Below are 10,361 nucleotides of genomic sequence, written 5' to 3'. Positions count from 1 at the left end.
GCTGGCAATGCAGCCACTGTCCAAAAGGTCATTTTCCTCTGTCCCAAAAACAGGTAGCTTCAATACAACGGATATCAATAAAGAAGATCACGACAACGAGTCAGCTGCTCACAACAACAGACAAGACAACCTGTCAACAAATATTGAAGGAAACTCTTCTTTCGACCCTGTTAGGGAAGAATCAGTTGTCAGTTCTTCTTTGAAACAGTTGGATAGAAAAAAGAAAGGAGGTCCACGCTCCCAAAAATCAACAGTCAGAAAAAAAGATGGTGCTACGCTGAAACGTTATCGCATGCGAGCTCTTTTGTCTCTGATTGACTCCAATCCCAGTCTTTCTTTCAGCCAATCTGGTAATCGCTTACTCCTAGGATCTAATTCATTTCAGTCGGGCGATCAAGTTGACATTACAAATTCTGTTAACCTGATACATTTTCTTAAGAATTTGCAGATTCATAATAAAAAGTTGAATGGGATGGAACGTCAAATTGTTGAAACATTATTGATGGTGCCGATAACAAAAGAAAAAGTTGATCATCTAAAGTCCTTGCTCCTAAACAGGTCGGCGATGCAAGTCATTGACGATAAAGTTAGCTCATCCAAGCTAAGTCTTGAGTGATAGTTATTATTTTGTTCGACTCATAATTTCTATATACTGAATTGAAATCTTTAAAGCATGGTTTCTGTTAAAACTACAAAAAAGGCCGGTAAAAAAGCTGAAAGACTCTCAGAAGCTGAGTATCGTCACTTGAAAGGAATCTATACATCGCTGAACAACCCTGCGGCTTATGGTGGAATTTCTAGTCTGAGAAAAGCCAGCGGGTTACCCCTGTCCAAAGTGCGAGAGTTTTTGGAGAGTAGTAAAGTGTATACAATGTCTAAAGCTGCAAGACAAAAGTTCAAAAGACTTAAAGTCAGAAGTCTTGGAGTGAACCATATTTGGTCCGTTGATGTCGCTTTTATGAATAAATTTTCAAAGGAAAATGACGGCGTACAGTATCTCCTGATTGCAGTTGATGTGTTAACACGTTTTCTACGAGTTCAGACAATGAAATCAAAGTCTGCTCAGGCAGCTTTTGATGCTTTTTCAAAGATGATTAATATCAAAAAACCAACATCAGTGCCCATAAAACTTTGGACAGATCAAGGGAAAGAATTCAAGGGATACTTTAGAAAACACTGTGAAGAGCTAGGAGTTGAAGTTTATAGCACTTATGGTGATTCGAAAAGTGCTATTGCAGAGCGGTTTGTGCGGACGTTGAAAAATATTTTATACAAATTTTTTGAAGAAAGTGGTTCATGTAGATATTTGGGTCATCTTCAACAATTTGTGAGGCTGATAAACTCTCGAGTCAACTCAAGCATCGGTTTAGCTCCCGCAGACGTCTCTAAGGAACATGTTAGGAGTCTTGTTCTGCAAAACAGTCCCAATGCTTACGATAAAAGACCAAATTCAGGTATGAAGAGTTATCGTACGCCACCAAAACTGTTTGGGCGAAAAAAAATGTTCAGGAAAAAACAAACTGTTCGCTTGTCTTTTCAGCGAAAGCCCTTCCAGAAAGGCTATAAACAGCGATTTACAGATGAAGTCTTTACTGTTGCAAGAGTGTCCATTCCGCGTAATCGTAGTGAACCTATAACCTATGTACTGCATGATAACAACGGCGAAGAAATTCTGGGACGTTTCTATGCTTCTGAACTAGTTGCTTTTAAGTATAACGAAGATAGACATCGTGGCCGCCAGCAAGTAGGCTTTGCAGCTGAAGGCCTGGTTAATTGGTCATCCTAAGAAATCGTTTGTGATCGGGTTGATGGGCAACCTGCAGTTCAGTACTCATATTGATTGTCAAGCGATTCAGTTTTCAACGCCTTGCTTCACTGTCAGCGGGGGAAAGGCAAAAACTTTTTCGTTTGTAGACAGTTCTTGAATGGACGTCAATTACCATTCTAATCGCATACTTTCTTCACGAGCAAATCCTAGTTTTTATTCTGGTTCAACAAATCGTCAATACGGCAGTGGGCTGGGTTCTGCGCTGCGTCTCGGTTTGAAAAGTTTTGTGATACCACTTGCAAAGCGATACGGTCTACCCTTAGCCAAAAACTTGGTACACAGTGCCGCTCCTGAAGTGCTAGGGATAATAGAGGGACGTACAAAACCAAAAGCTGCCCTGAAAAAAACTTTACGCGAAACGGTAAAAAAACAAATTGGAAGTGGTCGCTCGAGAAGAAAAAGAAAGAGAAGTTCAACAAAAAAGGGGCGACGACGTCTGTCATCGAAACCTAGACGGAGAACCAAAACAAAAAGAAGGACAAAATCAAAGAAAAAACGCTCCCGCTACCAGAGAAGAAAATCAAAAGGCTCCACAAGAAAAATGATCAGAAAGCGTTCCACAAGGAAAAAGCGTGTCTTGAGAACAAACCGTAGGCGTACAGCGAAAAAAAAGAAGAACTATAACAAGCAAGATTTCTTTTCCTCCATCGTCGACGCTGCGACTTAACTGATTGATTGCAATGTCTCATTCTTTCACCTATGCCGATCCCCCAGTATCAGCAACCAGCTCAATGTTGGACCTCTTTGGTACAAGTCAAGTTTTGGTTGATTTTGTCCGCGCTTACGACGAACAAATTTTCCCGCCAACAAACTCTGATGGCCCAGTGTTGGAGTTTGAATTTCAGGCGCCACGTACGGAAATATGTGGAACTGTAGCCGATCTAAACAACATTTTACTCAAAATGGAATTATTGTTGATTAAAAAATCATCAGGCGAAGCAGCTGTTAGGAAGAAAAAAAGTGATGGCACAGACGGCGAGCCCCTACCAATTTTTTTGAATAACATCGCTAATAGTTTATGGCAAAATGTGGAAGTTTTTTTGAATGGCACCATGGTCTCCTCGTCTAGCAATTTGCACCCCTACAAGTCCATCTTAGAGGCTGACCTCAGTTACGACCTGACAACCAAGCAGAGCATAATGGCAACTCAAGGCTATAGTTTTGAACCAGATCCTTCGGATTTCAACAATTTGAAAAACGATGCTTTTTCCAGACGGCATGAAATTGTAAACTCGGGGCGTAGCTTTCACACTTATTCCACCATTTCTGACAATTTTTTGAACGGTGTTGACAAGTATTTGATACCTGGAGTTGAAGTTCGGATCAGACTGACACGTTCCTTGGACAAGTTCATTATGCTTCAGCCCGGAGGATGTCAGGATGCGAGTAGTTTCACAATCAAGGTCCTAAATGCTTCTCTATTTGTACACTTGTTGGAACTTCGAACGGAGACCTTTATTTCACTGGAGAGAGCTTTAAAGAAAAAAGCAGCTCAATATGAGTGGCAAGAGTCTCCCATTACTTCTTTTCTAATCACTACAGGCACCAGCGTTTATTACCAGGATGACTTGTTCAATAGAGCTCCAGCTTGCAAATTGGTTGTGGTCTTGGTACCAGAGAACTCTTTCACGGGAACGTACAAATCTAATCCTTTCAATTTCGAGGACTTTGATTTGAGTTCAGTGAGGGTCACACGAGAAGGATCGCAAGTAGGTGGCACACCCATTGATATCTCTAAAAGCCACGTCCGTCTCTACCACACAACAATGACGGCCTTGGGTCACTCTGTTGGCGGTAACGGAATTACTCTAGAAAACTTTGCCAATCATTTTGCGTTGGTCTTCAATCTTACAGCCGATTCCAATTTACGGGACAGCACAATCCGTCCGGAACTTACTGGTGCACGGTTGGGGATCGAATTTAAATTCAAAACACCAACCAAGCAACCCATTAGAGTCATACTTATGGCTGAACGTCGACCTGTTGCTTTGGTTAATTGCAATAGAGAAGTTATCAAAAACTCAGCAATTTACAATGGTTGACAACAGTGACATTGATCGTTTTGTCAGTATACACTCTGAGCTTAGCCTGCGTTACCTTGGCTGTTATTCTGCTGACAACTTCCCTTTCATTCAGCGAAACAAATTTGTTATTGTTAACAATCAACCATCTTGCTTTTTTGGGGAACACTGGCTTTTGATCGCAGACAGTAATGGACAACTACTTTTCTACGACTCCTTCAAAAGAGATCTTCACGAAGTTTTCCCGAGTATTTTTAAAAGACTGCAGAAACTCTACAAAAAAAATACATCTATTAAATTTGTCGAAATTCGTCCATTGTTCAAACAGCTAGCGACAAGTAAACTTTGTGCATTGTACGGTTTATACGTTGCTCACTGTATCTATTTACCGACCCGAACTTTTCCTTTTTATCTAACTGAAGAAGAGTTGCTTCAATTTGCTGCTGAAAAACTTAGCATTTCTACAATGAAAATAAATTCTTTGAAAAGTTGTTTTTTTTTTGCAAAACGTGTGCAAGCTATCAAAATAAGATTCATTTTTGCAATAATAGGATGGAGTTGATCCGACAGACTGAAAAAAAAACTAAAAAAAAACAAATGAATCAGTAAAATAAACAAACACGCAAACCTAAAAATTTCCAAAAAAGTTATTTAGTATGTCGAGCACCAACTCATGTTTTACTTCTGCTTCTGCCATGTTAGTCGACTATCCTAACTCGGACAATAACGCGAGTGATGTGTCTATCCCTCCGTCGCCTCAGTTGGAAATGGAGATTGGAGATGAGTTAGCACTAATGTTTGAAGACGGAAGTGCGCAAACTTCCCTGGAAGATGTGGAAGATAACGATGAGGAGGTCACTTCAATCAACCGGAGGCTCAGATTGAGACCTCGACGCCGAGGAGCGCAGTCTATTCTAGACTCCTCGTCCTCCTCCTCCTCGGACGATGATAATGGTACTCGGATGGCCTTGGAAGAAGAAGAGACGGCAAATACAAGGCCTTTAAGTTCACATCTGTTGCAGTTTTGCCATCTGCTCCGAATGTATGGATGTCCAAGAGACGGAGAAAGACAGGCTTTAACTCAAGCCTTGGTTTTCCTTGGGCGTCATGCAGGAGGATATGATGACAGCAATGACGGCTTGCTGAATGAAGCCGCCAGAGTGTTGGAAGAAACAGTATTTCTCTCGTCGCCTGAGTCACCTGGTGAGGTGTCAAATCAGGCACTCGAAAATACCGGGGTATCCGATGATCCACCTCCCACATATGAAGAAAGTGAGGCCGCTGAAATACGGTTCCTTTCTCCACATGCTCCCAACAGAAATGCTTCACCCAACACGAGGAGAAGAAACAGAGAAGAGAGAGACAGGGTGAGCTTAAATAGTTTTCAATGCATTTTGATCCTGACTAATGTTGTTGATGTCTTGGGAAAAGCTGATGCGGGCAGTTCTAGTAAAGAATTCTTTGTTTACTTTGTTTTTTGTTTTTTACAGCAAACGGTTGATCAGTTCCGCAGCATCTTGAGGCAGGCAGATGATCTCACCGGCCTTGAAGTTGAGCAGGCTGAAGAAATTGGTGACGACGAAGCCCCGTCACAATTGCTGCGTCGCCTTGAACGGGCTGAAACCCTAAACAACAACAGCCTCATAAAACACGTACACCATATAGGTGGAATTATGAGGAGGTTGCAGCTCCGTGTCAGGACCCAGCTACTTTTTATCGGATGCTGCGGGAGGGGAATCTAAATTTTAAAGAACTTCGTGTGCGGCAGTATCTGTCAATTCGGGCTACATGTGAGATGTACCCAAGATTGCTGAGCGTGACAGGCTTTCAAAACTCCTCAAGTCTTTTGACGGGATATAAGAAATTGCAGAAAGCCTGCCATGAAGAGTGGGGGAGTTAAAGGCGGCTACTAGTTGATAGTCATGCAAACCCTGTCCAGCGAGTGCGGGCGAACTGGTTTGCTGACTATCATTAGTTGAGCTGACCAAAAATAAACTCGAGTCTTAGTCGTACAAGCCCTGTCTAGCGAGAGCAGACATTCTGGCTTGTAGACTTTGCAAAACACATCTCTTTTTATGTTAAATATCTTTAGTTTTGTAGTTTAATTGATTTATACTCTTAAAAATTGTTTAGAGTAAATAAAATATCGAACAAACTGCCAGTTTTGAACCATGGACCCTTGGCGAGCAAGTAAGTTTTAATTAAACACGCAGCCAATTCGATATTTGCACTAAGATGTCTAAACTTGTTGTCGTTGGTGCGTCAAATATTGAAAAAGATTATGAGTTGTGCTGGTGTCAAAATGTGGACCATAAATGTATAAAGGACATTCATTTGCCTGAGTGGGTGGAAGATGTCAAATTTGTGAGCGTGCCTGGTGCTCGTGTAAATCATGAAACAAAAAGCCTCCAGTAATTTTTTCTTTGTTTTAATATGCAAAATGTTTAATTTTTGACATGTCTGTTTTTGTTTTGTATTTGTTTAGTAATCTTGTAACGGAGGCAATTACGCACGCACCAAAAGCTGTTTTAATATATTGTGATATTGTTGGGAATTCGCTGGAGTACCATAACGGTCATGAAGCGCTGGATGGAAAAAGTTGCGCAAAGGTAATAGAGGCGCTAGCGAAAAATTATACTGACATCAAATTCGTGGTGATGCACGCGCAGTGGAGAAAAAGTCTCAAGTTGGCTCAAAATGAAGAAATTGGTTACTTTAATAACATTATCCATAGAACAAGTTGTATTATTGACGTTAAAATTCGAACCAGCGCTAAATTCACACGAATTGTTGACGAGGAGACGGGGCGGAAAGAGTCAAACCTGAATGTTCACCACAGCCGTCAAACAGTGTGCTTCAATGTTGGTATTCTTATTAGGAAGGCAAAGTGAGGTTAGTAATATTTTAATTTGTTTTTTCTAAAATGAGGTGTTTCTAAAATTAGAACAATTTCATTGTCGGGTAGGCTCCGAAAACCGAGGAAGAATGCATGTGCTGATTGGGTGCCGAGTATCACCCTATCGGCATATGTATTCTTCTCACTTCATTTATCTGATCATCAACGCAAACCTTGATCTGGGTAAAAAATTATATAGAGATGGTTTTGTGACAAAAATAATAATTGAGAGTTAGTTGTTTAAACACAGTGACTTTAATTATACAAAGAGTTCTCCAAAAAGTTGTAAGTTTATTTCACATTGACGACGCTTTAGAGTCAATTCCCCCTCCTGGAAGCGTGACCACATTGTACTGCAAACTCCTGCCCCCCTCGGCTGCGGCGAGCAACTGAGGTCTCACACAGCAACAGAACATGACCAAACAGCCAATCAGTAGACAGAAGCCCAGCGCCAGAAGACCCCCTCCGATGTACATCTTGACAAGACCACCAGACATCTGGCCGATAAGGGAGAGAACCAGAGGGCTCATTGGTGTGTCGGTTACATTGGCAGTTGTAGCAGAGAGAAGGGGCTGGTCAGGTTCGGCCGATTCGGTGGAGGAGAGGTCGCCTGAAAATACGGAAGACTTTGGGCTACCAATGATAGGAAGTTTGTTTGCGATAGAATGAGTAAATGAAGAAAATATTTGGCACGAGATAATTGTCCTGACAGCTGTAAAATGCGGATCACGAACAAAGGGAACAAAAAAGACTAAGAGATTGTTTGAGGAAAACCATATCTGTCCAATTTTATGAAACTTAAGTGGAATTCAATTTTTTTGCTTTGGGATGTTTTATGTATATTTGTAATGTTTGGTATTGTAATGGTTTTTTAGCTATAGCTCTTCATTTCTCTTCAACAGTGAGTATTGAATTTGTATTTTTAAGGACCTCTTTGGCCTTGAAAAGGTGACCATACCTTACCAAGAGCCACGAACATAGTTTAAATAGCATTCATAATCATAATTGGTGCTTTATTTGTAATTTAGGGTACTCAAACTTATGTTAAAAGTGCCCATGAACCTAGAAAATGCACCATTCTAACCCTCTGTCCAGAAAAAATCAAGTCTTGGATCCTTTCTGCCAAGAGAAATCCCAAGTCTTGTGTCTTGCCTGCCAAGAGGTCACCAAGTCTTGGTTGTACTCTGCACAGAGTGACCCAAGACTTGGACATTCTCTTGGCAGAGAGACCCAAGACTTGATTTTTCTCTGTCAATAGAAACCTCAGAGATCGACTCTGGAGTGTTCTCTTAGCAGCCTTATATTTGACATGATCAGACTCTAAATCAGGCCTGGGAACTTGCCTGATTTTTTTCTGAATCAGGCCCGATGGTCTCTGGAGGCTCAGTACGTGGGGGAAAACGGTGAATCAAAAGTGGACTTAAAGTGGAAATCAAGCAGCGTCCACTTTAAAGATTTATTGGTGGAATCACAGTGAATCAATGATGTAACTAAAGTGGACGAAAATCGTAAATTCGACTTAGTCCACTTTAAAGTTTTCGAGTGGAACAAGGGTGGAATTTTGGTGAAATAAAGGTGAGCTAACAGGGAAAATCCGATCTGTTCACTTTTCCGCCCTTATTCCAGACGGCGGAAAACCAAGTCCACACCTATCCCCGATTTTTAACGGTAGAATCGGGCAAAATCATCGACGTGGGTACTAGTCGAGATCGGGTGTTTATCTTGCTAGATTAATATCTGAAGACGACCATAGAAGAACGGGTAGCGCTATCGACTGACACAAATACCAGCCAATTACAATGTTAAAGATATTGTATACTTATGAGGTTTTTTTTTAAAAAAGTGTGAATACTTGATACATGAAAATTTACATACCTGCGGTTGCATTAGCTGCTGCGGCCTGCATAGCTCCCAATTGCATGAGAGCTGGGACAAAATGGAAGCCTCCTACCACCAGTAGAACTATTCCTACTATCGAAAACACCACCCCCACTATAGCCACTATTTTAATAGCTCGCACCATACACGCAAGCGACTCCGCCGCCATTTTCGCTATTTTATTATGGAATTTTAAAATTGCACAATTATTACAATTAGTTTTGGTTCAAATCACTAAAGAACTAGAATTGTTGAAAGTTCGCTTTTCTTGGATAATGATAATAGTTTGCAGCAAAAAGCGGTGCTTCGGATCAAGTTCACGTAAATTGTTTACATTTTGTTCATCCTTATTGATTAAACAAGTGATAACAATTTGGGCATGAACTTAAATAGAATAGCTTATAAATAGAAAGGCTAATAGGACAAGATCGACACAGGAGAAATTGAGGGAGGGAAGGTTTTAAAAATTATTGGTCTCTCCAATGAAAAAATGTGACCTGATTCTATGAAAAAGTTGCAAAAGATTGATTGAATGTTAATCACTGAGTTTGAAAAAAGTACGGAATAGATTTTGAAGAAATCATTAACGCAATTTCAATTCATTGTTCCATTAAGTGCCAAGGAAACTTGATAATTTTGATATTGAGAAGACACTGAGAAGAAACTGAGAAGAAACAAATAGATTGTTGAAAGAGGGCATGCATGCTCATGCGAAAAGTCCTGTAAGGAAAATCTTGAGCTTCTTAATAAAAATTTTTGTTTCATATTCTTTGCAAAAATCGTTGCAAAAATCTGACAAGATTACGTGTCATTTTACAATGTCCTTCAAGATCTTCAAAAATAGCCATTAAAGTTTAAGAAGGCGGATTGCTGTGTGAGTTTGCACATAATTTTTAAACCCGTCATTTGACAAGAAGCAACTTGAAACCACACGAACACTCAAAACTGAGAAATTAAAACTTTTTCAACTGTGACGAAACATGATGTTAATTTGAACACATGACTGTGGTTTTTCAAAATGAACTTTATGTTCTACAACTTGTTGCATGTTCCATAGAAAGCCGCATCGGAAAATACGATTAATTTTGCCATTCTGGCTCGTTAAGTTTTTTATCATCGGCATTCTCTAATTTTCTTTGAGGACAGTCGAAAGAAAAGTTTGGATTAAGGATTTAACTTCTGTCATGTAGAAATTGACGTTTGCTGTAAAAATTTATTCGCATTGCATAACGAAAATTTTTAAAAAAAAAATTTAAAATTTGTTTTAAGAGTAAACAAATTTTTCCCTCTTATTCCCGAGTTAGTTTTTATATATACCAGTAATCCAGGAGTGTGTGCCAGTGTTGTAGTGTGTGAAGTGATACAGGACTCAAATTTTCATAAAAATTATAAATCAAAATACAAGTTATAAATCGTAATACAAATATAAATTCCAATTTTTGAAAGAATTAAGAAATCGGAAAATTGAAAAATTAAAAACTTCAAAGAAAATTAAATGCAAGTGCGTTCAAGCGAAGCCAAGTTCGGTTAGAAATTCAACATTCAATAATTTAATTGTAAAAATGACATGATAGAAAATTTAATTTCAAGTCGGTTTCGATATTTTTTTTCTAACACATTCTATTAATAAGCTCTTTAAAGAAAACTAAACAGGTAAAGAAAACGTGTTTTCAGCTTCCAATCAGCCAAAAGAAACTTCATGCAAATAATACAGAATAAAATTAACTAAATTTTGAAG

General features: G+C 39.5%; 2 protein-coding genes across 2 annotated transcripts; one reads left to right on the top strand and one right to left on the bottom strand.

Moving 5' to 3' along the window:
• The first annotated feature begins 2,508 nt into the window (after positions 1–2,508).
• LOC142337994 (uncharacterized protein F54H12.2-like) lies at positions 2,509–3,870 on the top strand. Its single transcript, XM_075387628.1, has one exon. It carries the CDS (start codon positions 2,509–2,511, stop codon positions 3,868–3,870), a length of 1,362 nt encoding a protein of 453 aa, XP_075243743.1.
• A 3,086-nt stretch (positions 3,871–6,956) lies between these two features.
• On the bottom strand, positions 6,957–8,879 carry LOC142338280 (uncharacterized). The gene is made up of 2 exons (XM_075387960.1): positions 8,621–8,879; positions 6,957–7,355 (listed from the first exon to the last, which is right to left on the bottom strand). Exons 1-2 carry the CDS (start codon positions 8,790–8,792, stop codon positions 7,042–7,044), a joined length of 486 nt encoding a protein of 161 aa, XP_075244075.1. The 5' UTR covers positions 8,793–8,879; the 3' UTR covers positions 6,957–7,041.
• Between the last annotated feature and the right edge of the window lie 1,482 nt (positions 8,880–10,361).

This window comes from Convolutriloba macropyga, chromosome 4 (assembly GCF_964194025.1).
Source record: "Convolutriloba macropyga chromosome 4, txConMacr16.3, whole genome shotgun sequence".
Taxonomy (NCBI): Eukaryota; Metazoa; Xenacoelomorpha; order Acoela; family Convolutidae; genus Convolutriloba; species Convolutriloba macropyga.
This window is presented reverse-complemented; position numbering and strand designations above follow the sequence as displayed.

Coding starts and splice junctions, on each gene's coding strand:
- LOC142337994 (XM_075387628.1), top strand. CDS start 2,509: ATGTCTCATTCTTTCACCTATGCCGATCCCCCAGTATCAGCAACCAGC.
- LOC142338280 (XM_075387960.1), bottom strand. CDS start 8,792: ATGGCGGCGGAGTCGCTTGCGTGTATGGTGCGAGCTATTAAAATAGTG. Junction 7,356..8,620: donor AGCAGCTAATGCAACCGCAG/GTATGTAAATTT, acceptor CCGTATTTTCAG/GCGACCTCTCCTCCACCGAA.